General features: G+C 46.6%; 1 protein-coding gene across 1 annotated transcript in view; it reads left to right on the top strand.

Moving 5' to 3' along the window:
* The window catches only part of LOC144125270 (nose resistant to fluoxetine protein 6-like), a 110670-nt gene that overhangs the window by 69581 nt on the left and 13471 nt on the right, over positions 1 to 27618 (top strand). The window contains exons 4-8 of the mRNA XM_077658518.1: positions 16809 to 16896; positions 19916 to 20016; positions 23655 to 23825; positions 24144 to 24237; positions 24893 to 24985. Coding sequence (XP_077514644.1) covers positions 16809 to 16896; positions 19916 to 20016; positions 23655 to 23825; positions 24144 to 24237; positions 24893 to 24985 — 547 coding nt within the window. The remainder of the gene's footprint in view (positions 1 to 16808; positions 16897 to 19915; positions 20017 to 23654; positions 23826 to 24143; positions 24238 to 24892; positions 24986 to 27618) is intronic.

A 27618-nucleotide genomic window follows, 5' to 3' on the forward strand; every position in this document is an offset into this window, starting at 1 on the left:
ACTGTCCGTTACCTACAAGGTATATAATAAGGCAAGCGCTAATAGAATCAGGGCAACCTTAGAATTGAATCAACGTAATGAGCAGGCATGTTGTGTACTGTTTGTGTTTGTTTTATGTCATGTTGCACTGTGCATCGTTGGACCAAGTGGTTACTATTGGTGAAAAGGAGTAGCCTGAGCCGCTAAGCAGCACCAACCTCTCCTTTACTGTTCATGTAAATAAAAAAAATCAGGCAGGCTTTCGTAAAGAATATTCCACATTATATCATAGTCACAGTATCATTCAGGTGATAGAGAAATGCGCAGAATATAACCAACCCATATATATAGCCTTCATTGATTACGAGAAAGCATTTGACTCATTGGAAACCTCAGCAGTCATACAAGCATTCCGGAATCAAGGTGTAGATGAGCCTTATGTCAAAATACTGGAAGGTATATATAGGTTTATGGCGTTTTAACGTCCCAAAGCTAGCTATGAGAGACGCCGTAGTGAAGGGCTGCGGAAATTTCGACCGCCTGGTGTTAAGCGCCGTAACCACTGAGCCACCTCGGTGGCCTGGCGGGTATATATAGGACCTGCACATCTACCATAGTCCTCCATAAAGTAAGCAATAAAAATCGAATAAGGAAGGCCGTCAGGCAAGAAGACACGCTCTTGCGAATGCTATTCACTGCATTTTTGCAGGAAATATTCCGAGGCCTGAATTGGGAACAGTTGGGTATAAGAGTTAATGAAGAATGCCTAAATAATCTGCAATTTGTTGATGACATTGCATTGTTGAGTCACTCAGGACATGAACTGCAAATCACGATCAATGAGTTAGGCTGACAGAGCAGAACGGTTGGTCTAAAAATTAACATGCACAAAACCAAAGTAATGTTTAACAGTCTAGCAAGGAAACAGCAGTTCACATTGGCAGCGAGTTGGAAGTGGGTAAAGGAATAATTAGGGCAGGTAGTGACAGTTGCTCCGGATCCTGAGAGGGAATTAACTAGAAGGATAAGAATAGGTTGGAGCGCATATGACAGGCTCTCTCAGTTCATGAATAGCAGTATACCAATATCTCTCAAAAGAAAAATGCACAACCGCTGTATGTTACCGGTACTCACCTACGGGGCGGAAACCTGGAGGCTAACGGTAAGGGTTCATCTTAAGTTAACGACAACAGAGAGATCCACGAGAATGATATGTGTAACGTTAAGAGACCGGAAGCGGACAGGGCGGATGAGGGAACAAACACGTGTTACTGACATCGTAGTAGAAATCAAGACGAAGAAATGGGCTTGGGCAGGCCATGTAATGCAAAGGCAAGATAACTGATGGTCTTTAAGGGTAACGGAGTGGATCCCGAGAGAAGGCAAGCGTATCAGGGGGCGGCAGAAGGTTAGGTGGGCGGATGAGATTTGGAAGTTTGAGGCATAATGTGGGAGCAGCTGGCAAAGGACAGGGTTAATTGGAGAGACACAGGAGAGGCCTTTGCCCTGCAATGAGTATAGTCAGGCTGATGCTGATGATGATGATGGAACGAAGCGGCATGTTGCTGCATTGTTACACCAGCTGGCTGCGGCTGGGTATCATTTTTGTCCATTTTAAGAGCATTAGCTCTTACTCATCACGTTTCGAGATTTTTTGAGGTCTGCTGCCAGCCTGAGATCACAGCTTCATCTGTGGCGGCAACTAGAAAACAGCACATATCGCGTTGAGACTTGTAGCACCATCTACAACAGCATTGTAGAAACAACCACCTGCCGCGTGCCAACGATGGCGGCATAGTTTCGGTTTCTCGAATCCGAGATGGCGGCTATTAAAATTGGTTGTGTCCACCCATCCCTTTCCCCCACCCCCTCCCCTCAAAAAATATTTATACCAACGTGGCTGCGGAGGTTAGCGCTTAGCCATCGCTTAAAAGAGGCCGAACAACGATAGCACTCTTCTCAGCTTCATCGCTGGCCACTGAGCGGGCAGTACGCCAGGGGTTAAAGTTACAGCACGTATTTTACCGGGCTGTTGGTCTCGAACGGTGTGGCTTCACATTGGCTGTGATGGAAGCAAAGCCTCATGTCTATGCTAAAGGGGAGAATCGTGTCCTTCAGGGGTACGATTCCGATGTCGTTGATCAAACAAAGGGTTTAAACATGAGTATGATGTGCCCAATCGGTATTTCAGCAAAACTACGACGGAGGTCTCGGCAAGGGTGAACACTTTCTGTTTCTAAAGTTACAAAGAAAGCATTTCGGGGATGTTTGAAGTTCGAAATTTACTGTCTTTCCGAAACAGAGAGAGAGAGCTGCATCAAAAAGGCCAATTGGCCTGATGAGGTGCCTGCGCCCATAGCATGGGCAGCGGTCGCTACATACGCACAAATTTAAAAAGAGATGATGAGATTATTTACACAAAAAGCAAGCAAGCACTGCAACATGAACAATGAGAGCAGAATTCAGTGCACGCAAAACTATAATGGAGTGATGGCAGCATTTATACAAAGTAAGGTAAGCAAACTTTATTGGATTTTTTAAGGAATTCGCGGCTGCAGGACCCGCGTCGTCCTCGTCTCAGGCGGTCCTGGTTCCTGTACTGGCAAGGTCGGGTCCCTATTCCAGGGCTCCGCTGAGCCGCGCTGCCTCACAAGCGCGCTGCACCAGGGTCCTTTGGACTGTGAGCTCGCTGCTGACGAGCCGGCTCTCCCATTGCTCCGCACTCGGGTGTTCGTGTTGATGGAATGTTCTGTTTCGCTCACACTCCCACGTGATGGGGTAGAGTGTCGGCACCGCACCGCACCAAGGGCATGTGGCTCTGTACTGTGTTGGAAACATCTTGTTCAGTAGGTGTAGGTTGCGAAAAACACCCGTCTGCAGCCTGCGCCACCCGGTCGCCTCCTCCTTTGTTAGCGCCCTGTGTGGCGGTGGGTACCTATATCTCAAGCCCATGTATAGGCCCAGCTGCTCCGCGTACCCCCCGTCGCAGGCCTGGGTGTAGAAGTCGTCCGGTTGCCCCGCTCGGAAACTCAACTCGCGAGCGAGGCCGTCCGCCTTCTCATTCCCCTTAATGCCTGCGTGCCCGAGTATCCATATCAGGTTGTGTATGTGTTTTCTATCCAAGCATTTTACCTTTCTGGGTATGTTTAGGGCCACGCTATATATTCTCCCTCTAATGTAGTTTCTGCATGCCTCCTTCGAGTCAGTAAGTATATTTAGGGATTTGTTTTCCCTGGACCCATTAGCTACCGCCAAGGCTATGGCGATCTCCTCAGCCTCTGTTGCGTCCGCAACCCCGGCTGCTGCGCATGTAACCAGGTCTCAATTGTGATTGACCACTACCGCTGCGGCCGTGCGTTTCCTCCCGGTTAGGTACAGTGACGCATCCGTATAGGCTGTGCTTTCCAGTTGGGCCAGTCCCCGTTCCACATACTCGGCTCTCGCTTTCCGTCTGCCCTCGTGCAGGTTCGGATCCATATTCCTAGGCAGGGGGGCTACCCTAAGAATTCCCCTGATTCCCTCTGGGACGTCCTGGTACCTGTCCATGTGACCTTGTGTATCCACCCTTATCCTTTTCAGTAGCGCCCGGCCTGTTGGCGTGCCTCGGAGTCTCATAGTTTGCGCTCTGAGCAATAGATCAAACAAAAAATTGCTCCAACTAGGAATCAGCAACACATTTTATGAACTGGGAGAAGCATTTATACAAAACTAAAGGGTGGGCTTTTCGGTTTTTATTTTTCAAGAATTCAGCGGACTTTTTCTGTGCTTATTTCAGAATACATGTTTCGGGTTTTTTTTTCGGCGAATTAATTACTGGCTTCTTTCGGTGGTTTAATGCGGCAGGTCTATGTGGTCAAAAGTCACTTTGTGTCTATCGCGGCATTTCTGTCTGCATGAATTTTATTTACCAGCAATTAACTAACAATTTACTAGTAATTTGGACTTGGAGGTGCGCTTGTAGACGAATTACTTTCGTCATTTAAAAGTAATGGCATGTTTAATGAGACGGCCTGCAGTAAAAACGCAAGTAGAACTTACTACTAAGAACCAAGTTGACGAGTTTTCTTTGGGATGTCGCACCCGGCTGAGTAAAAGGGCCGGGCATCACTGGGTTGATGGCAGCAATGGAACTGGGGCTCAGTCAAACGGCAATTGATAAACATACTTAACCGACTAACTGTACTAGGCAGAGGATGAGACTGAACAAACAGTGCTTAGCTAGCAGGTTGCGACGAGGTGGGGTTTCCCGGTCTGCTTAGGGGTGTGAACAAGCGGGAAAGTGCCTCAAACGGCACAACTGCCCGACATATCCAACAACGCCACCATCTCATCTCGCACCTGGCTTATCTGCATAGTTAATTTGCAACTTTGACATGGTGTAACTCATGCTCAGCAGCTAGCTAGCTATGCCTTGCATACAAATTATACTGACCTTTTTCGGTTGAAACCGAATTTCAAAAACTGAATTCGGCGTATATTTATTGTTTTTATTTTTCGGTTGAAACAGAAAAGTGCAACCCCTCTATATAATGTATTTACCAAAGTATTCGCTAATGGATTCAAGACGACCTTGGACTTCAATCAACCAAATGACCACGCAGTTTTTCGCAAAGGCTACTCGACAATCTGTCATATCACACTACCAATCAGAAGATAGAGAAATGGGCAGAATATAACCAAACCTTATATACGAGAACCATTATATAAGAGACTTCATAGATTAACAAAAAGCATTCGACTCAGTACAAACATTAGCAGGCATGCAGACATGACAGAGTATGGGTGTAAAATAGCCTCGTGTAAAAGTACTCCAAGATATATACATGGTTACCCAGCTAACTTTAGCCAAACTTCAAAATAGGCCGCAGCACTCAAGACGACCCCATCAAATGCATGTTGCTGGCTGTTGCATAAAGCAAGTCACACTTTTTTTAATTGTGTTTAAATGCATAATTAGCGGAGATTAACCGACTTCACAAGCAACGATGATAGGCGAAAAATCCCGATGAGAAAGTGGTAGAACGGTCCGCAAAACGTCCGATTGAATAGTTTAGCTTTAAATCGATTACCTGCAAGCTTTCTTTTATCATTGCAGATGCCCGCGAAATAATAAAAAAAATACCACGTCACATGCGCACTTTACCGCCGCGATTGTAGGGGTCTCAAACGTTCCGCGCAGCGAAAATCGGATCACTTAGCCTGGTGTGCTGCCGCCTAAAAGACGACAGGGAAGCGACGCAGCAGTTTCCTGTGCGATTCAGACCAATGGTATGCTTCCCTCGCTGCGATTCATGATATGGATAAGCGGACGCAGCAATTATCGCTTGCACGGCACAAATCGCACAGCCAGCGCCTGATTCTCTGCCATTGCACCTTTTCAGCGGCAGCATACCCGGCTAACTGAGTAGTTCGTTTGTAGACGCAATGTTTGAGGGCCCGGTAATCGCGGAGCGCAAGCGCACATGTCACGTGGTGTTTTTTTTATGTCGTATGCATCTGCAATGAGCGAAAAAACGCTAATACTTAACAGATGGAAAGTAAGAAACTGTTCATTCGGACGCTTTGCGGACCCTTCTACTTCTCATTGGAATTTCTTGCCTATCTTCATTGCTTCGAAGTTGGTTAATTAATTTCGGCTAATTATATAATTAAGCGCAACACAAAAATATTATGACTTGCTCCGTACTGTAGGCAGCAACATGCATGTGGTAGCGTCGTATCTGAGTGCCGCGGCATATTTTTAATCCCTGGCTTAAGTTAGCTGAAACGCGCTGCGTAACTGCTGCACAGCATCCAAAGCCCTTCATTAAGACAGCTATAAAATTCCAATATGAGAGGGTGTCAGAGCAAAAGACAGTACCTCTCCAATACTATTCACGACCTGTTTAATGGAGGCCTTCAGAGACTTCAATCTTGGAGCATTGGGGGGGTGGGGGGAAGAGTTAATGGCGATTTAATAATATCCGATCCGCTGATCATATAGCCTTGCTAAGTCACTCAGCGAATGAACTGCAAAGCAGGTTCAATGACTTAGACAAGCAAAGTAGAACGTTGGTTTAAAAATTAATTTTAAGAAAACTAATGTAATGTTCAGCATTCACGGAAGGGAACAGCAGTTTGCAATTGGTAACTAGACGCTGGAAGTAATAATGAGATTGCGTCTACTTAGGGAAGGTAGTGATCGGAGATCGGGATCTCGGAGTGAAATACCGAGAAGATTAAGAAAGGGCTGGAGTGTATTTCGCAAGTACTTTAAGATCATGATTGGCGGTTTTCTAGTAACCCTCAAGAAAAGTATACTGGGGGTCTCAGATAACTTTAGCCAGGGTTTTAAAATATAGCGAGGCACTCTAAAACGAAGCCAACCGATGGATGTTTTGACTGTAAATGGAACAAGTCACAATTTTTGCATTCTGCTTAACGGCTTAATTAGTCAAGATTAATTAGTCAACTTCAAGCGACGAATTGGGAGAAAAAAATTCCAATTCGAAAGTTGTAGAACGGTCCACAAAACGTCAGATTTAACAGTTTCTAACTTTCTCTCCATTACATACTACTTTTTTCCGCCTACTCCCATGCGCGCGAAATACAAAAATATACCGCATGACATGCCCGCTTGGGCGCCGCGATTGCTGTGCCCTCAAACGTTCGGAATACAAACCAACATATCATTTAGCCGCGCGTGCCGTTGCTTAAAAGGTGACAGTGCAGCGACACAAGCACTGCGCGATTTGCGCCCGCAATATGCTTCGCTCAGGGTAGTCGGAAGCAAACGGAGCGCTTATCGCTTGCGCTGGCGTAAACCGCACAGCCAACGCCTGCGTCGCTGTCCCTTCAGCACTTACGCGGCAGCGCACCCGGCTAAATGATCTGTTCTTTTGTAGGCGGAGCGTTTAAGAGCACTAAAATCGCGGTGCGCAAGTGGGCATGTCACGTGGTATTGTTTTTTATATTGTGGGCATCTGCAGTAAGCGAAAAGAAAGTAATACCTAACAGATGGAAAGCTAAAAGCTGTTTAGTCAGCCGTTTTGTCGACCATTCTAACAGTTTCGAATAGAAATTATTTGCCGAACTACGTTGATTGCGAACTTGGTAAATTAACCTTGGCTAGTTATGCAGTTAAGTAGAATATAAAAAGAGTTTGTCCTGCTCCATGTAATAGCCAGCAGCATGCATTTGGTCGTGTCGTAATAGAGTGCCTCGGAATATTTTTAAGCCCTATCTTAATAGCTGGTACAGTGCACAAAATTTTTGGTGTGGTTTATGGCGGTTTAACGTCCCAAAGCGACTCAGGCTATGAGGGACGCCGTAGTGAAGGGCTCCAAAAATTTCGACCACTTGTGGTTCACTGACGTGCGCTGACATCGCACGGTAGAGGAACCTCTGGAATTTCGCCTCCACTGAGATTCGACCCCCGCGGCAGGGATCGAATCCGCGCAGCAGTTGTATGTCACCGGTACTCTCCTATGGAGCAGGAACGTGGAAGCTATCGAAAAAGGATCAACATAAACGGAGGACAGCACAGCGAGCCATGGAGCCGGAAATGATAGGCGTAACGCTAAGGGAAGATAGCAGAGTGTCAGGGAACGAACAGGAGTTAATGATATCCTAGCCGAAATCAAGAATGGGCATGTCAAGGTCATGAATGTGAAGGCAAGATAACCGATGGTGGCTCATTGTAAGGGAGTGGATTCCAGGAGAGGGCAAGCGTATCAGGGGCGGCAGAAAGTTAGGTGGGCAGATAACAATAAAACGGTATTCACATGAGCGATGCAATCCCTCCGTAAGCCAGGACGATTTCGCACACGTCACGCACCCGAGAGACAGCACAGCGACGAAGCTTCCGGTTTTGCACCGGGGGCCGCCGCCGACGGAGGAGGAGAGCATGCATTCGGACTGTACGTTCGGTCGCGTGTCTCCGGGAGTTGCGGCGGCACTTCGACTTAGGTTCCAGGTGTAGGGTGCAACCCGCCGCCATATTTTTGCGTCTCTTTGCACTCTGTTTCTTTCTCTCTCTTATCTACCTTGCGTTCGCGCACCTGTTCTTTTTTTCACCTCTTGTCTTTATACCTTTTTGCCAACGATGTGTTGTGACGTGCACGACCTCGCTTCGTCAGCATGGCAGCAGACCTACTGGCCTACATTAAAAGGACTACGCCAGGGGGTATTAATTTGTCCTCTTATTTTCTTTTCGACCCTTTCATTTCTGCCTGCACAGACCGGTCGCTTCGCTCGTCAGCATCCCTCTCGACTGCTCACCACTCTCGGTGTGAATTATCAATCCCGGAGCAGAGGTGGCTTTTGGCCGACCGGTGACGTCGCGCTCACCCTCTCGACGTCCATCCGCGCCGTCGACCACCGCCTGAATAACGCTTAAGAAGTTTGCTGGGATACGGTGGCTGCGGCTGGGACAGGATGCTGTTAATTGGAAAAAGGTGGTAGAAGCCTTTGCCACACGTCCCTATGCTGCCAACGGCTATGTGTCATCAGTATTTTTCGAGATTTAAGTTCAAGTTCGGGATGAGGAGGTGTTTTTATCACCGAACGACTGCAAACACCACGGCAATATCAACACTGCGGCAGATGCCGGAGCTCGTACTTAGTGCGAAAAGGCCTTGAGAGAAAGCTGCCAGATGCCTGCTTCGGTATAAGGCGTAGAGGAGGCTATGTATAAGCAGTGCGCTTTTGCGTCTGTACCACGAAGACACGACGTTTGCACACACCTTAGTAGCATTTTTGGTCTTGCTAACAGTACCGGGAGCCCTATTTAGCCTCTGGAGCCCTGTTGTCTCTAGTGTGCCCGATATTCAGCCAGAATATGTCATGGCTCATGTGACCACTCGAAAGCCATTGTAGTCAGTCCTGTATCGTTCTCCATGTTTCGACTCGAAGTGTGCTTGTATCGAATGCCGGTATACCACGACAGCTTATTGCCGCCCCCAAACCATCTGTTCTGCCCTAGAGACATTCGCTGATGACATCGAGGTGTACGCTGGTAAGAAGCGAGCCTAGTGGGACAATTACTATGCAAAGCAGCCTTTGTACCATTATTTCACACCGTTTTTTTTTGGGCCATTAACGGCCCGGAGGAATTACATGAGAGGTGGGCGTGCTTGGAATGCTGGCAAAACAAAGAAAAAAAGTATAGAAGAAATTAGAAACTAAAAGAAATGATGAGAAACAAACGCAACGGAACAATGAATAATGGTGTCATGGTCATCTTAAATTCATTAAACGCCTTCTGTCTGCTGCATACAAACAAACGGAACACAATTAGGGTCCGGTTAATCGCTCAGAGAAAACAGTTCGCGGAAAAGGTGGCCTCATTGTTATTGCTTTCCATCAGTACACACGATTAGAAATCTATATCTATAGTTAAATTAGTACGTTGGTGATGAAATTCATGAGCACGAATAAACGCAAATGGTCGCACACTTACCACTTAAAACCACGGAGTAAGATAGATAAGAGCGCCGACTACGCTTCATGGAGATGCCGAGTGTTGCTACAAAGCAGATAGCGTGGTGGCGCATTTGAGAGATGTCGCTCGGATTAGGGATTTAACGAAGATGACACATGTGCTGTGTGTGGTAAATCTGTAGAGACAATAGAGCACTTCATACTAAAATGTGATGGTCTCCATCCCGATGTCGATGCAGACACAGTCACTCTTCCTGAGGCCCTAGGGTTTAGAGATAACAATAGTCATGTAAATAAACCTCCGGTGGAATTGAGCAAAAAGCGATTAGAAGATAGGTGGCTCAAAAGCAGAGAGGTAACATAAGGTTAAAAGTGTAGGAAGGCGTATTTAAAGAAAACGGCGAATTTTAATAACTTTCAAAACAGTTAAACAAAAATAAAGAAAAAAACCGCTGAGCATGGCGGCAACTGCCATCACCCCGTTTCAAAGGAGACGCTCCTACCTCCACCCATCCATTCAAGGCCCTCCCGCCGTACTCACGTCTCGTCGGCGCTCTGGCGGTTCCCCTGTTCGTGGTCTGCGCATGCGCCATGGCTAAAATCGTGGTCGTCTGCTTCACGGCGCTGCACTGGCGCCTGTCGAGTCATGTGCCCCGGGTACACGCACACGGCAACCAAAGCGCACGCGGGCTGCGTGCAGACGGCCTGGTGTCAAGCGAGGTTATTGGGCTGCCTTCCTCATTGAACATGCATATTGCGCAGCTGGCTGCATGGTACGCAATGTCAGTAACAAATGAAACACGAACGCAGAAGCATTAGCGCCTGAAGGAAAAATTAAAGCGAGGTTGAATAACAATTCTAAACAACAGTCATCGCGCTTCAAATTAAATGTAACCAGCGTCAGCGCTCATATCGTTTTCTTTCTCGCATTTCATTTGTTGCTGATGGCGCATAGGCCGAGCCATCAAGAAAAAAAAGGGTTAGGTTAGAAATGAAACAGGTTTCCGCACGCTCAGTGATAAGCACGATTCCACTCGTCAGTTTCCCAGCTAGCAGACTATGCGCAAAGGCCGCATTCCTTCTGCTCTTCGCTCGCGGGCTGCCACAGCACTTCGTTTCGCATCAACGTCGGCAGATAGCGCGTTGATGAAGCTATCTCTGCAAGGAGAATAGGAGAGGAGAAAACGTGTACCATCCCGTTTGCAAAGCCGCCTCTGCGAGCGAAGGGGAACAGAGGGAGACAATACAGGGCAATGCTGAACACCGGACGCGCGCTGGGCCTTCATGGAGCAAAAACAAACACTCCGAATGCATTGCGGCGCGCCAGAGTCGGCGCTCCTATCTTAATCCTGTGACCGCAGCGGTGGCCAAGTGGTTGAGCATCCGCCTCGCATGCGGGAGGTGCGGGGTTCGATCCCCAGTGCCGCCGGGTACCCACCGGTGATACAATGGGTACAAGCTTTCCCCTGGTCTGGTGCTCGGCTTATTTAGGGTGAAATGCTTGGGAAATGGGTCTCTGACCCCACCTTGAGAAAAAGAAAAAATACCTTGTGACATGGCGCTCTTTGGCCATAGCTGCCCTTGCGCCATAAAAATCCATAATCATCATCACCTATCTTAATCCGTGGTTAAAACTAACCCGACAGCGACTGGCAAACTTTTCTAGCTTGTTTCTTGCGCAAGTACAAAAGGAACCGCACACAATAGATGGGTCGTGCTTACCCACCGCGCTAAATGCAGAAAATTTCTTTTCAAGCGTTGTTATTCGCCCGTTGTACAAGAGTGTTTGTAGTCGACGTCATTTATTTTAAATTCTCTAGCCAAAAATAGGGTCTACAGTCTTCCTACCTGCTTACAAACCGGCAGTTTTGAAACGCTAGGCAGCGATTTCTTTCCTGTCTCTCACTTAATTGTTTGCACCCTCGAGGAACGAAAGCCCGCCTCACACAAGGTTGCCACCATCGACAAAGGAGCACAAACTTGTAGCCAAATTTTAAATATAATCGACACTCTTCTTAGGCTGCTCACAAGAGGAGCCCTCTGTAGGCCCCAAACTGCATTACCTGAAGTGCTCCTCCAGGTGAGTAATCCCTCTGGGCGAAGGAAGGCGCAGACACCGTGCGAAACAAGGCTGGGGAAGCTGGGACAAAGGGAGCCGCCCGGCAGCGCTCTCTCCTAAGGTGCTCCATACCTTAAAGGAACTTTCTGCCGCTGCTCAACCACTTGCCAAGGACACCAGGGAAGGAAAGCCAGGCCTGTAGACAGGGATGCCGGAACAGTCGCGCTTAACTTCGAGGGCGTTCGAATACATTCTTTCGCTACTTTATTCGGTTTTCTTCTGCGGGAAGGACCGAGAGCTGGTGCTGCTGGCGGTCTCTTGCGGACGGTGACAAATTGTGAAACACAGGGAAGAGCTAGTAACACCTGACGCCTTAATATTTTTGTTTCGGCACAGTCACATAAGCCAACCACCTGAAATGTCTGAAAGTACAAATGGACGTTCATGCTCCATCAGCTGGTAACTTTACCAGACCACGACGAAGAAGTGCCACAGTAAATTATTTCCTGAAGTCACGCACCCGCTAACTTTTACTGGCCATAGTACTTGTGCACGGTGACCACGTTGATTGCGGGTGCTCGTGAGGCAGTCGGTGGGTACGATGCAGGCCAGTGCGCCTCTAAGAGCTTCGTCTGTCAATGTGCCTTGAGATTCAATAAAAATAGCCGCGGCGCACTGGCATAACAATGAGCACTGGCATAGCAGTGAGTCTGGTTGAGACCCCAAATTGGACAGAGATGCATTCGTATCCTTTCACAATTACACCAATCATTTAAACTGGAAAGAAGAATCCATCCGCCACCAGACACAAAAAGCTCGACAGAAGCCAGGAGGCAACGCGGCGTCGGCTCCAGACGCGAGTCTTCTTTCGCGAGTCTTCTTTAGCCTGTCGAACCCGCCGCGGTGGCTCAGTGGTTAGGGCGCTCGGCTACTGATCCGGAGTTCCCGGGTTCGAACCCGACCGCGGCTGCTGCGTTTCGATGGAGGCGAAACGCTAAGGCGAACGTGTGTTGTGCGATGTCACTACACAATCAAGATCCCCAGGTGGTCGAAATTATTCCGGAGCCCTCCACTACGGCACCCCTTCCTTCTTTCATTCCCTGCTTTATCCCGTTCCTTACGGCGCGGTTCAGGTGTCCGACGATATATGTGAGAGATACTGCGCCATTTACTTTCTCCAAAACCAATTCCTCGTACGGCGCAGTTCGGGTCTCCACCGAGATACGTGAGACTGGCGTCACTTCCTTTTCTTAAATTGTCCAATGAACAAGGCGTCGCGCCGAACGGGTGATGGCGTTCCGTGGACTCCTTGGCAAAGCTCCAACTCGCTGTCGCGTCCCACTCTTGGAAGACGAAGCTTAAGCGTGCTACATTTTTTTTATGTGAAGTAATTTATTGTTTTTTATTTGTAATTTGTTTTTTGTTTGTTTAGTTTGCTTCTTTATTTCAGTTTTTTTTCATATAGTTGCTTAAGAACAGTTGCTTAATCAAGTTTACATTTTTATTTTATTTACTACACAACTTATGATTGACAGCACTTGCGGACAACTTCCGTGTACAGCTTCCGCCTACAACTTTCGTCTACAACTTTCCTACACCCACTCATGACCCAAGGAAGGCCTTCGCCTTAAAAAAAATATGTGGAGTTTAACGTCCAGAAGCGCACGTTAGCTATTAGGGACGCAGATTCGGAGGCCTTTATATGAATTCAGACCACCTGGGGCTATTTAGCGCGTATTTACATCTCACTGCACACGGCCATTTTTCTATTTCGCCTCCATTAAAATACGACCACAACGCGTCCGCACTCTAAGAGGCATGGTTATTTCCCAAATGCCACTTTGCGTTTCTTTTGCGCACAGGCTGCATCCCTTACCATCTCCTCCGCCGCCGCCACAGGATTTTTATCGGAGAGTCATCTGGCCGCACAGTTCGAGCGTTGGCCCGCGCGTCGACCTTGAGATCACCCATCTTCCTTCCACAAGCCTCCGTCCGGCGACTAACAACACGGCGACTAACAACAGCAGGAAACAACAAGCTGAAACGGAACGTTTTCTACGCGTCACAATTCCAAGTGAACAGATTTACTAAACATTTTGCTATATCCCGCTCGTACTTACGCAGCATGCCCGCTTCAAAGTTTTCCGGGTCTCGTAAAACATTCATTTCCGAGCCTCTGACGAGAGCGTTAGAACTAGGCTTCTTCATGCGTCGTCCGCGTACACCCGGGCACTCAACAAACGAGAGGTTGCGAATCTATCGCGCGGGGTTTTCAAGGATATCTTAATCCCTCATCTCATCTAAGCTCTGAATCATGAAAACTTTCACTGGTTACTTTTTGCACAAAAACGATGAACAAGGCAGCCGCAGGGGAGACTTTCTTCTGCTAGCAGACGACGCACTCTCCGCGCTGGACCATTTCTGGCAAGAGCAGCCCAATGCTGCCCGCATGCCTCCCGCTGATTGCGGTACTTTCAGAGTTCCAATGACTTTAAGCGCTCTTAGAGATACTCTGCATGTTCCCAGAATTGCGCGTTTGTTTTCCCTTCGCCGCTCGCACCTCCATTGGCTAAACGCGAACACATGGTCGAAGGGCAACCATGTATTGCGGAGAAGTGAACTCATTTGCATCGTTTAGCATTAGACCATTGCTGACAGTCCAATGGTGCACCTACTCTTTTTGTCCTTTGCGGCATTCTGTTTCGTCCGATTGCCCATGTAAATCGAAAAAGATACCTCCTTGCAAATAGCACACAAATTTATCATAAGTGTTCGTCGATTGTTAAAGCTATTGCGATTTGTGGCGTTTATAAATGATCGCGCCACCCATCCACGACATAGCGATTATTTTTTTCGTAGCACATTGATATGTGCCCTGGTGCAGCGCACGCATTCCTTGCAAGCTGTGTTATTCATTGAAACAGGAATATGCCTACAATAAAGCAGTTTGGCAGCCACAATTAAGCCAATTGAGCCTGCACTCACCCTAATCACAGCACCAAGTCCGCCTCCTGCTTACAAGAGTTGCGGCGTTTCCTAATAGTTTGGATGCTTGGGGGAGCAATATGGCGGACATACGCGCTACTCAAGGCACTATACAGTGACCCTAGCTTGGAAACTAGGTGCGAACCGGTAACGATGCGAGAGTGTCGTATTCTGATCTACATAGTAACTCCAAGTGCAGTGAAAGCACAGCGCGCGCTTCGCTAGAGGAAGCACGCGGTAGTCCAGCGTCAAACGCTCATCCCAGCGCTTCGAGAAGCAGTGCGTCTCCAAGCTTATGCGTCTGGTATTCATACTGCTCACAGCGCAACATAGCCGGCACGAAACACGAAGGTAAAGACGAACAACGAACGACGAACGTGCCGTGTTACGGCTACGGCTACACTGTTCTCACTTCGAGTAATTGATGAATTCTCTCTCGTCCTGCTATAAGCTTGCCGTCCCGGTTAGCTCAGTTCGTATCGCGACTGCTCCGCTGAAGCGGTGGTCCCGGAACGCATTTTTCTTTAACTGCGGAGTTTCTGAGCAAGCTGTGTAGCTTTCGTCTGTAGCTGTACGCCTGCGCTTGGGTCTATTCCAGTGAAAAATTACTCCTTTATTACAAATGTACTCAACCTTACGGGATTCCCCTAAACGTCTGACTCACATTTTCACTTGCAGATCAACAGCGAGTGGACGTGTGAAATGAACGTTTTGCAGCACTATTTATCCTGCTCGTGCGAGGAATTGGACAAAGGTTCGCTTAAAATTATCGTTCTGACATAGCACACTCGTGGCGCGGACAGCAGTGGTAATAAACAATGCAAACGTATTTGGGTGCGCCGAATGGCGACCAGCAAATGTCGCCTTGTGGAGCAAGCTTCCTAAAGGCAGTATGAGTAAGGAGTACGGCCACTCCACCTCAGCAAAGATTTAGAAAATAAGTGTTAGCCGGCCTTCATGCTCTTACACTTACATTCATACTACTTCCAGGCGTTTAGCGATGTAGAGTTATTGCTATGCCTCGGCTGTGGAGTCGAAAACGAAACGACACTGCGATTTTGTCAGTGCAAAGGCGGGCGCGCTTGCTGACAAGAAGTGAGTGCACAATTACATTGACATGCCATTTGTACCGCAGCACGCATGCATGGAGCACTGTTGAACCCGGACATATCGAGTTCGAAGGGAATAGCGAAATATTTCGATGCATCGATAATTCGATGTATGCAAATGTTAATAGACAAGCTTATCTGTAGCTTAGACGCAAGAATACGCTGCACCCACGCTAGTGACGCGCTTCTTACTGCGACATGCCGCCCGCCAGCATTGGCAGCGCACCGCTCCCTAGGCGTTGATAGGCCTAACGTGCTTCGCATCGAAGCCGCAGCGGGCAGTGCTTTGAAACTATCCACTTATTTTCATGAGATGCCTTATCCTGTTGCCATTGCAATAGAAAAGAATGAAATTAAAATTGAGCTACTGTTCATTTCCTTAAGGCCTTCGGCAGCGAAAGACTTCAGGTGAGGTTCGCGTCTAAGCTTTTGATGGGTTGACTTCTGAGCATTACAGCGATGGGGCGCATGAATTCTGTACAGGAGGTCGAACGCCACCCTCACGGAACTCCCAAATTAACCTGGTCACAAGGCTTCACTGCGCTAGAGTTTGAAACAGATGCCCACGGCATCGCAGACGGTGCGCTTCCGTGTGCGAAAAGTAGTCTCAGAGAGCCGGAAGGAGAAACGTCACTTCCAAGAGCGCGGCTCGCAGTTCGATATATCGAGCGAACGTCGAAATTTCAGTTCGATATACTGGGCGACTTTCCCGTAGCTTTGTGCAGAATTTGAAAGGCGATAATTTGTGCTCTCGATATAGCCAATAATTCGAAATATCCGGGTATGATCTATCCGGTGTCGACTGCTTTGTCCTTTTTGCGTTTAAACAGATATAAAAATGTTAACGCGCTCATTAAATAATTTACTTTATACTGTATACTTTTCCTTTATTTATTAATTACCGGTTTTTCAAAGAGATGCGTTTCGTCGAGCCGGAATGACCTGTTCTTTTAAACTAACTGTCACCAGTAAGGAAATAAAAATATTGTCACGCGTCTTCGTAGAGCATCGACGGAAGAAGACGAAGATCAACGGTTGGATGGATAGGTAGATAAAAGCGTCGCGGTCCTGCTTCGATCGGTCTCTCTGTAAATAAACCCGCGTGCGTGCTAAGCACCTAACAATATGAATTGCTGGGCGTTGATTTTCGAATTTTAACCCTTATGCGGCGCTGAAAAATATAGGTCCGGTCGTTCCTTCTGCTGCTTGGTCACCAACGAAGACATCTTTTGAAACCCTGCTTCTTTTTGTTTCAGTCAGTGGAAAGATGCACCTCAGTACAACTCTTCTGGGCTGTGAAGTACAGGAGGAACTGTCGCTGAACAATTCCCAAATTGTGGCAATGTAAGTACCCTTTCGAATGGCACGCTGATTCCGCCTTCCTGTCCGCGACTTTGAACGGCATGCTATTAAGAGATATGTAGGAGCAGTTTAATGGCATGTTATAATATTTCCTTTCTGGACGGGAGATACTGCTTCCTCCTTCCAGTCGTACCGATGCGTAGACATATTTATTTATTTATTGTATTTATTATTGATACCCTAAGAGCCAAATGTATTTGACAAGGGAGTGGTTATAAATGATACACAGGAAAGAAAAACGAAAACTCAGAATAATACATCCCTCATGTTCCTGGTTATACTATTCACTGAAAGAAGTAAGCACAAGTTGTAAACGCAAGATAAAAGAACAAAGAAAGGTAACAAAAGGTAAACAAAGGGGATGGAGAATAATAAGTACATTTGTTGTGAGCCTCAGTACACAATGTTAGCTAAACTGTTACGGAAGCCCAGGTTGTCTTGAATGCTGGCTGTCGACCCGGGAACGTGGTTTCAATCTTCTGATGCACAGGGAATGAACAACTTTGAAAAAGTTGTTGCTTCGCTTGACATTATGCTGACTTTGTGAGGGTGATCTATCCGTGGAGAGATGGAAAACGGAGGAAGTATGATTTCATCTCCTAGAATAGAACAGTTGTAAAAAATGCTATGAAATAAACATTACCGTGAAAATTTTCGACGGAAGGCTGAAGGTGGGTTTAAAGCGTAGACAGACAAAACACAGGAAGAAACAAAGTGACAGAACGGAGGAGGGTTAAGCGTTTTTTTTTTTTCATGGAGGTGACACTTGCAGTACGCTTAAAGTTAGGGAGGATGAAACGGGCGGTGTTATTTGGACTTGTTTAAGCGCATTAATTGGATTTGTGTGGCTGGGCTTCCAAATTGCAGATGCGTAATCTATTTTGCTACAGACAATGACTTTATATAACGAGTTCTAGGAAAGTAGAGGAATTAGAGAAATTGTGGCGTATATAGCCGACATGCTGTTATCATGGTTAATTATGGCGTTAATATGGAGGGATCAAGTTAGAGAAGAAGATATATAAAATCCGGGGTAGCGACGCGACGGCCTCGAGTGTGGTATCATTTAGGTAATATGCAGCGGTTGTAGATAATGTGCGGGAGACAGGTAAAACTATGAATTTAAATTAAAGTAAGTTGCGTTAGCCACAAGTGTCACCATGCTGACAACGTCGGTACCTCGTTCTAAAATATACGTTGAAAGTCTGACGGCGGGAGGATGTGTCGCCAACAAGTCAAATGATATATATCTTATCGCTTCCCTGACAGATACTCGCCGTCCGGTGTACCGCACCCTACTGAATCTATTTTCTGCCTTTACTGCTGCATCTACGATTTATCTAATAGGGTTGTATGAATACCTGCAAAACCGACTCAAAATAACGCCGCATAAGAGCGCAACTTCACTGCACTAACCAGTGTTAGGAGAGCTATTGACCCGCACAAAGCGCTGATGGCTGGTGCAAATGGAGAAACTACGGAGAAACGCGAAGTTATCCGTGCCTACGACGCGTGTCTGCGGCGCGGGTTTGGAGTTTTCTGGGCTTGCGACGGAACTCCTGGAGACGGACACACACGCTAGGTTACGAGATCGAGTGGCCAGTCTAAAACACTGGGCTCGGCAAGCTGAGCTGTAGCGGGGCCATTTAACCCTGCCCAGCCCGTTTGAAATGTGCAGCATGGATATTCACGAGTGCTTAAAACGCACAGAAGAATAAAATATGTGGGCACGGTGCTGCTCAGCACCTGCGGCATTTCAAGCTTTGTCCTGTCACTAAATGCATTCTCGGCAACAAAGACGAAAATGCTTCTCTTGGACCCCTGATGACCGTCATACTGCTTATATTACAGGTGCAACAGATGCAGGATCTTCATACCAATATTATACTACCTTCTCAGGAATACTTTCACGCTCAAACTACTAGCGCCGCTGGGGCTCAGTCGTTACTCCGCGTGGCTGCTGACCCGAAAGACGCGTGTTCGATATGCAGCGCAAGAACAGCTCATGCATGAAATGCTGCTATATTTTTAGAAGAAAAATTTCTAAATCCTATACTATTCAACAATGTTACAAGTGAATTCTATTGGATGTATCCTCTAAATATTAAATTAACAAACGATGTGACAAACTTAGCAAGCTTCATAATAGAAAACGGTCTTACGAACACCAAACCTCGGCTCAATTTATAATAAATGGAGCGTCAGACGACAGTTCTGTTTTACGTCATGCAGCAAGGTGTATTAATTGTGCTTGTTTGTCAATAAATCTTTAATTGGAAGTAAGCGCTCGAGTTGCCAGGTCCTTCTTTGTCCCTGTTTTTTGCGCTTGTACATGATTGCAATGCACCAACTCGCCCAAAGATCTGTGCTCTTGAAATTCTGTTTACTCTATCTTTACCACCAGATGCTCGGGCTTAAATCAAACAGTCTTCGCCGTGCCAGTTCTGTCGTGATGAACTCGTTAAAGGTGTAAGGCTTCAGGAAAGTAATTTCGGGAAAGATGAAAAGAAGTCGCCTTGGCTTCACTATTGGTGGCTTCATGTGCTTGATGTATTTCATGCAACGTTCGTTTAAGATCTGAGGTTGAACGTGAGTGCTCTACGTCTTCTTCAACTAAATATTATCGCCCTTAATATGACCTGCAACGTGCGGCAGTAGTTCGTGCGCTCAAGTTTGCGCTTCATAGCAATGAAGCTGGCGAAGTACACAGTGCTAAATAAGGTAAAGTAATACAGGGAACCTTTCTCTTTCGCTTAACAGCTATGACCCTGAGTTTTCAGTGGCGGCACTCGTCGCGCGGCGTGAAACGACGAGATGCGCATGCGTATTGTGTATGGCACTTCAGACTGATTGCGAAGCAGGGAACGGGGGTCTTGTCTCGTACGCATTGTAGCTTTATACTGGATCACACATTGACGGAAAGAACCTCGCACGATTAAGAACCGCACAGAAATTTGGAGATATTGCTTTTCAAACTCATTTTCGCGAATTTTCGTTTCAGAGCAATTCTGGGTGCATTTATTGCAGCCGTCCTCACGGCGACTGCTTGTGACCTCATCCTGGGCTCCTTGCGAGACCGTGGCATATATAAAGAGAAACAAGGTACTGCTCCGACATTACTTTCTGTGCGAAGGCCTCCGAAAAATGGCTGCGGCACTTTCAGGATTTATTTTCACTACTGAACTAAATGTGCTTCCGCTAATAGATTACTGTTTCCAGCTGCACTTGATATACGCGACGTCCTTGATTTGCAGGTACTGCCAACTTAACTCTCGACATGCCCTCCTTTCTCGCACATTTATGCACTGTTAGACATAAATGTTACGACACTGGAAATTCGCAAACTGCTTTTTCATTGTTAGCGCTACAGTCTTTGGGCATACCAACGTCAGGGAACGCCGCAGAACACCGTTTGTCTGAGGGACGGAAAAATGGCACTGCATTGCGCGTATCAACTATCTGCGTTCATTGTTGCAACACGAATTAGCAGCTTTATTAATGCTGTCCTGAACACTTTTTCATAACGTATAAACGCTCCATAACAGTCACACCAGTGGCAAGTGGGGCATGAAGAAAGCTCTCCGTGCACGCCTGAATACGTTCTCAGAACATCGCACGGTCCCTACCCTCATCCAAACGCAAAATATTACATATGCATGTAATCATTTGCTACCTCACTAGGGAGCAGTAGACGAGCACAGCTTAGTTGCACGTTAGCTACAACAGTGTAATGATAAGGCGCTATATGCGCACGTAGGCCTTTTTTTTCGTTTCCCGATCTTAAAAAACTTAATTCCAAGTATGTATGGCACAAGACATCCGTTAAGCATGTTGAGCTCAGCTCGTTCGATGACATCGAAAAAACACTTACTTGTCCTGCATTCGATGCGAGTATAGTGAAAACATCGCTCATGTAAGTTGCCTATCACAGAGAATGTGACAGCTGAAGAGGTTTCGATGCGGCAGGAACGAAATGCTGACCTTTCAGTCTATACCCACAGAACTGGGCGGACTAGTTCTGCGAGTATCAGAACCATGAGTTATGGAGAACAGCGGCACATTTCCCAATCAAGCGTGGACCTTGTCATTCTTCTTTAAACGTTGTGAACAAGCAAGGCGCTGACTCGCGACTTTGTTTTTCAACAGCGAAGCAGCAAATCGAGGTCAAGTTGTGCACCGCCGTTGAGGCTACGAGGCATGAAATCTGAAGTAGCAGATGGGAACGGAAGACGTGACAAAGTGCAATTTTTCAAACATTACATATCATAAATGTATAGCACAGAAGCTAAAAGCTGCAAAAGCCAAGTCTGTAGCAATTACATGTAATTGACCCATTGTTATGGTGTAAATAATTTCAAGGCGCTTGCTACTTGAGGACTAAAGAGAGTTTGGAGAGCGTCCTAGGGGCGCGTGCCAGCAACCAGAGGTTTGTGCAAAAGTGCAGTCTCAGGATGAAAATTTTAGTTTTTTTTTAGGGAAGTAAATGGCGCAGTAATTGCTTCACCTATCGGTGGACACCTCAACTGCGCCGTAATAGAAGAGAGGAAGGTGGGTGTGGAAGAAGAAAGAGGTGCCGCAGTGGTGAAGTTCGGAATAATTTCGACACATGGGGATCTTTACGTTCCCTGAGATCGCGCAATACACAGGTACTTTCGCGTTTCGCCTCCATCGAATCGCGGCCGTCGCGGCCGGGTTCTAGCCCGAGAACTTCGGCTCAGTAGCCGAGCGCCCTAACCACTGAGCCACTACGGCGCATCGAAGGTGAGCCGATTTTTAAAATTTTCTTAGGGGCAATGTGGTTCGAAATATATCGAACGTCAAAAACACGCATTTGAAAGCTCCTTGAGTGAGATTTCCTGCGTTGCACATTTATGAAGTGGCGGTCCTGCGCGTGATATTGTCAACAAAACTTCTTTAACTTTTATGTCATTAATAACAAAAGCGGCGTCTCTAATTGACCAATTAAAATGCCAGCGGCACAATTTTATAGACATGCAAAGCCCGGAAGCCAACTCAACAAGGTTTGAAAGGCCTATATTCATTATCGATATTTCCAGTCACATTGCCAATTAGAAAAATTAAAAACAGGGCTGACCTTTGATTTCCACGGCCTTCAATTTCTCACTATGGCTTGCCCCCTAAAATCGAAAAGAAAGTTCAATAGTCAATAATGGTTAATTATTCATCTATGCATTAATCCAAATCAGGTACATAATGTCCTCTTCATTGTACAATCCACCAGCACAAACCGCCTCGACTTTTCTCTCACAGTTTTAAAACGAAAATGTATAAACGCTAAAAAAATACAACCTGATATTCAGGCTGTTTGAGTGAAGTGGAACCAGAATTTTTAAAACTGGGCTTTTAGAGGCATATAGGTGGTGTGTGCGGCGTGTTGACGGATGTCAGAAAACATGTCAGCCTTGTTCACTAGTAAGCTAGTTATCAATTTCTGATACTCAACATCTCAACTTATCCGGTTGGGCGACTAATTGCCATTAGAGAGTTTTCACTGCCCGTTAATAACAGCCACATTACATTTTAAAATTTCCAAAACTTGTTTTTTTGGCCGCTGAGGCTCAACAGGTTTTTACTTTCCCGTACACGTTTCAAAGCAGGTGCGCCATTGGCGCGTGCCGCCAAGCCCTAGAGCGGACGCGACTTGGTGGCATACGTGTCCCGTGTACTTTTCCTCACCTGTGCGGCGGAGCTCGCTGCTGCTCACTGCCCTGAGGCCGACGAAAGAACGTAGATGAAATGACACTTGCGCCGCTGTGTGATGTCAGCTGGTGGGCGCTGCAGCGCGCGCGGCAACGACGCGCTTGCTTTGAAACACACACGCGCAAACGGCGAAGTTTCTTGAGCCTCGCCGCCGAAGTTCACCGCGTTGTCCATATTCAAAAAAGTGATATGGCTTAATGGTCAGTTCCAAATTCAAAACTCTGACAAGGCGCCTGACTGTAACATTTATTTGTTTATTTATTTACAACACTGATAGTCTCAATACGAGACCGTAGCATGTGGGCAATCAGTAAAATATAAACTTCAAAGCAATAAAGACAAATACAAGCAGATCAACACAAACGGAACTCCGTGCAGTAAAGAACCACATGAATTCCAGCGATCTCCCTGTCAGCTCTTTTCTTTACCTTTCCGTGCTCTACGCTGGTGCAATATTATAACCGTGGCATCATCATGCAACTTACCTTTCTCCTTTAAACTACAGTAAGAATCATCGTCCTCCGACGGTACGTTGTCAAGTCTCACGGTGCGGTCAAACACCACCATTGCATATTTTGTACTACGCGAACAGAGCCGTGAAAAGCACACGCACTTCCAAATTTCCTTCCCTGTAGCTTCGTTAAGGACGAAATTTCGGCCAGGCGCTGTGTAAAGGCCAGTGTTTGGCCATTCACGTAGAGAATCGCGACGCCAGGCTGTTGCCTCAGCAGACGTGAGAAGACTTCCTGGAGATGGTATCTTGTATAATTTTGGAACCCTTCGTCAGTGCAATTTTCTTCCACACTGCTTAAGCTAAGGAGGGCACGCACTGAACTTACCGGTCGAATTAAGTCGTGGGAATCAAACGCCTTTAGTCAGAATATTATGCGCGGACACTTCTCATGTCCCTGACGGGTTTTCCCTGCAACATATCCCACAGAGATTAGGCGTAGTTGCCCTCTCCATTTTCCAGCCGAAGCTTACGTGTTGCCTCAGACACCTGCCACTTCTTTATGCAGGTGCATCGTTGAAAGCATTCCTCACGTTGTCGGTGCCCAGAACTACAAGCGCTGTTTTCACTGTGGGCACCTCAAAGTCCAGCCTGAAAGTATTCAATGGTTTGCGCATCTGTGGCGTCTTCTGGGTGGTCGCCTTCCACACCTACATATACCCTGACATCAGCACATACCGTGAGTATGCGCGTATGGCCGCATGTAAAAATTTGGACGCTTTACAGAAGGCTGCTGGCAACTTTAGAAAAACAAACGAAACCAATGCGGAATCTCAACGTTGTTAGCCTCTTCCATACACTTTGCCTTTGTGCAGTTTCCATGCAGTATTCAACTGCGGAAAGCTTCGGTCAAGCTCTTCCTGTTAGATTGCTAAATTAGGTTCATTTTCGCCATTTTACGTACATTTTGATTTTCGCCATTTTAGTCAATTTCGCCACAGTTCTGCCCTACAAAAGGTTCTTATCGTTCTCATCCTTCGTTTCGCTTTGCATCCAGGTGCTCTTCGGGAGCTGCAAAAGAATGCTGTCTACATTCCATTCCAGTTCATTAACAACGCCTGGTTGTGCGTTGACATGTTTTTCTTCATCAGGTAGGATGTTCCGATTCTTTAGTGAGTTTATTAATTTCCTGCTCTACATCTCAGTGGACTTTAACACGCTTTGTTATCTCTGTTTCTAAAGCATTGTGCGATAAAGAAGCCTGCGCAACAATCTGGCTTGCCCTTCTCATTCTTAATAAAAGGTGCATACATACCTCTTGTTGAATCCTGGCATGAAAACCGTACGAGAGAGCCTGGAGGTGCCGGGAGTAGACAAAAATACTTCACTTCAAGCATTAAAAAGGGAGAGCTGACCACACCCTAATGTACAAGCTTGAGATAAACCTTGAATTATGGTACTTGATAGCAAGTATGCGCCGCAATTTTTATCTGCTGCGCTGTGCCGCACATTGACTACTCCAGGCTGTTCACCCGATTTAGGGATGAAAAGGCGTCTATCATTGCACTCTAGTCAGTCTATGACACGGTCACAACGCTGGCAGGACTGTGATCGGGCTTTTTTTCTGAACCCAAGATAAATTGATAGCAGCATTAAGAATGTTAATCTAAAGGCAAGCAGCATTAATGACAGAAAACTGGTTTATATGCTCTGGTTGCTTCTCAGATTGTGGTCAGTGCATTCGATGCTGACGGATTGCTGGTATTTTCCGGAAGCAAATGATTAACTGTGTTCTGGTTTTTTCAGTGGATTCCTAATCATCTATAATCAAAGAAAGATACCAGCCAAGGCTAATTTGTACCGATTTTACCTCAAAGGCCTGATTCAGCGCTACTGGAGGTGAGCTGGTGCTTTCTTCTGGTGCCTCCAAAAATTGATTCAGCGAATATCATACGCCTAATTGATTTTGAAGACGTCACTCTAGATATGCAGAATGGTCCAGCTGGCTTCTGGGAAGCTTGAAAAACTGACAACGTAATTTATAAAGGTTTGTCTAGTGCTGCGTTCTAGAGAGTTATATTGGCCAGGTCAGCATAATTTTTTAAATGCGCGTGATTTACCAATTAACAAAACTGTTTTTTTCGTGCTAAATCTAGCGAGAAATTTCAAGCGTAAAACTTCTGAAGCATGTTAAAGAACGTTAATTACAGTTTTCTTCTGGGGAACTTCAACAGGGCTTTTTTTTCGTTCAGTTTAAAAGATAGCCCGTGAGGCTTAAAAGTGGGAGATCACTATGCCCTCCTAGGGCGCGACGTTAGATCCCTAATACGCGCCGTGATTTGAAGTGCTCATTTGAACAAATCTACAAACAATAAACAGGTCACTGAACATATCAGTGATTCCCACATCAGCGCCGGAGCTTCGCTTCTTTCGAATCATGACACAAGTTTTCGGCATTAGAAGAAAGAACGGAACATTTACGGTGGCTCGTTGGCACATATTTCTTTAAAAAGCACACGCACACGCCCTCAGTGTCATGTACAACCAAATAAACATGATAAGACAGTGATAACGAAAAATAACGAATAAAAACAAAACCGTCTTTCCTCCTCTGCATACTTTAAAGCTGATGCAGCCAGCGCTCAACTTCATCAGGTGTGCAGTATTTCATGAGCTACTTTGTTTGCCTGGCACAGCGTATATTTCGCAACGGTGTTGTTAACGTTTATAATAGATTCAAAGAATGTCAGCCTGGACTGTATTTCACAGTTGTGAAACTTGGTGATTTGCGATCCATGAACCTGGACTTAGGTTCTTACCCCAAGAGTAGGTTAGGCCCGAGTCTCTAGAATGGCGCCCCCCCCCCCCTCTTTTTTTTTCATTCAAGATCACTTACTTCATGTCTACGGAAAGAGTCGCTCTTGTGTCTTGCTTAAAATTAGGCGTGCCCACATCGTTCTCCGGTAGCAAATTGTAGAGTCCGAAAGCCCACAAAAATTTGACGTCCTCGAGGAACCGAACGCCTTCAATTTATTCAGTGCGTGAAGGACTAGCGTTAGGAGTTGAACATCAGGCTTCCTCTTGGGTTTTTCGACGAGCAGGAGGAAGAGGCTATCTAGGCTTCTAGCCCTTTCCCTCCCGCTGACGAGCATAGTCGTCATGAGATATTGTACCAATGTATACCAATGAAGGCTACAGTCGCCATAAACAATAATTTCTCACACAGTGAATTGATGGCGACTACACTCGTCCTATTGCACCCAGTTGCAAATTCTGACACTAGATGGCCACACTTGTCCATATTCTGGCATTTCTGCCTTCTCTCACGTTGCACTCCCTCCTCTGACAACCGCGCGTGAAACATGGCTGCGTCGAATATGGACACGCGTAAAGCACCCACGCTAAGATACATAGTGCATACATAGTCCGCCTTGTGCCTAGAGCTGACTTGTAGGGCTGGTGAGGCCCGTCAAGCGGCGTCTCATTCGCTGCTATTTTCTCGTCATCCACAGTTTGTAACCACAAGCTGAAATAAAATATTGATTGATTGATTGATATAATATAATACATAATAGAACCAGTCTGGCAACAAAAATACTTCGCCGCCCGGTAGCTCAGTGGTTATGGCCGCTCGGCTGCTGACCCGAAACACGCTGGTTTGATCTCGGCCGCGGCGGTCGAATTTTGGATGGAGCCGTAATTCTATACTCCGTCTCACAAGTTGTTTCCAGCCCTACGGAAGGTCGAGCTCTTTCCTCCAATCAGGGCTGCAGGAAGACAAAAAGTAGTCCCTCAAATGTTTCAACAGTGTATGACTCTTAACCAAACCATAAGCGCAGCAATTCAAAACATGGTTTGGACTGGTAGATTTGAATGGTAGAGAGTGTTTGTATTACTGGTGAAATTAACAGACAAAGCTCACACGGACACAGCTCTGCAGAGGCCCGCGGCGAGGTAGTGATACGTCTTCATTTTGCAACATGCGTCGGCCGAGTCGGTTCTGTCTCCTTTGCTCCCTATACCGACAGTGCGCTGCTTTCCTAAGCATGCGAAACAGTCGCCTTCTTGAAGCGCTTCGCGTTGAGCGCGGGCACATTTCAGCTACGAAAGCACTCATCTCATGAAGAGGACGGCAAATCTCAGCCAAGTGAGCGAGCGAACGCTTTACCAGTAAACAACGCAGACATTGAAGGCTGGCCAAGTGTTATCACTTAAGAAGCCGGCACCGTTATTGTGGTGGACAACACACCACATCATTCTGTGAAACAAGATAAAGTGCCGCGGATAAGAAGCCTCAAAAAGGACATGCAGGTTTGGCTGTCCGGAAAAGAGTTCGCGTGCAGCAGCGACAAGGTGAAGGCTGAGCTCATGAAGCTTGTCAACGACGTGAACACATGTGAGGACCGATACCGTGTGGACTGCATCGCTAAGGCTGCTGGCAGTCTGGTTGTGCGCCTGCCCCCCTACTACTGCCAACTGAACCCGTTAGAGCTTGTTTCGAGCGACGTCAAGGGTCTCGTAGCCACTCAAAA

The sequence above is a fragment of the Amblyomma americanum genome, chromosome 1, assembly GCF_052857255.1.
Source record: "Amblyomma americanum isolate KBUSLIRL-KWMA chromosome 1, ASM5285725v1, whole genome shotgun sequence".
Classification (NCBI taxonomy): Eukaryota; Metazoa; Arthropoda; class Arachnida; order Ixodida; family Ixodidae; genus Amblyomma; species Amblyomma americanum.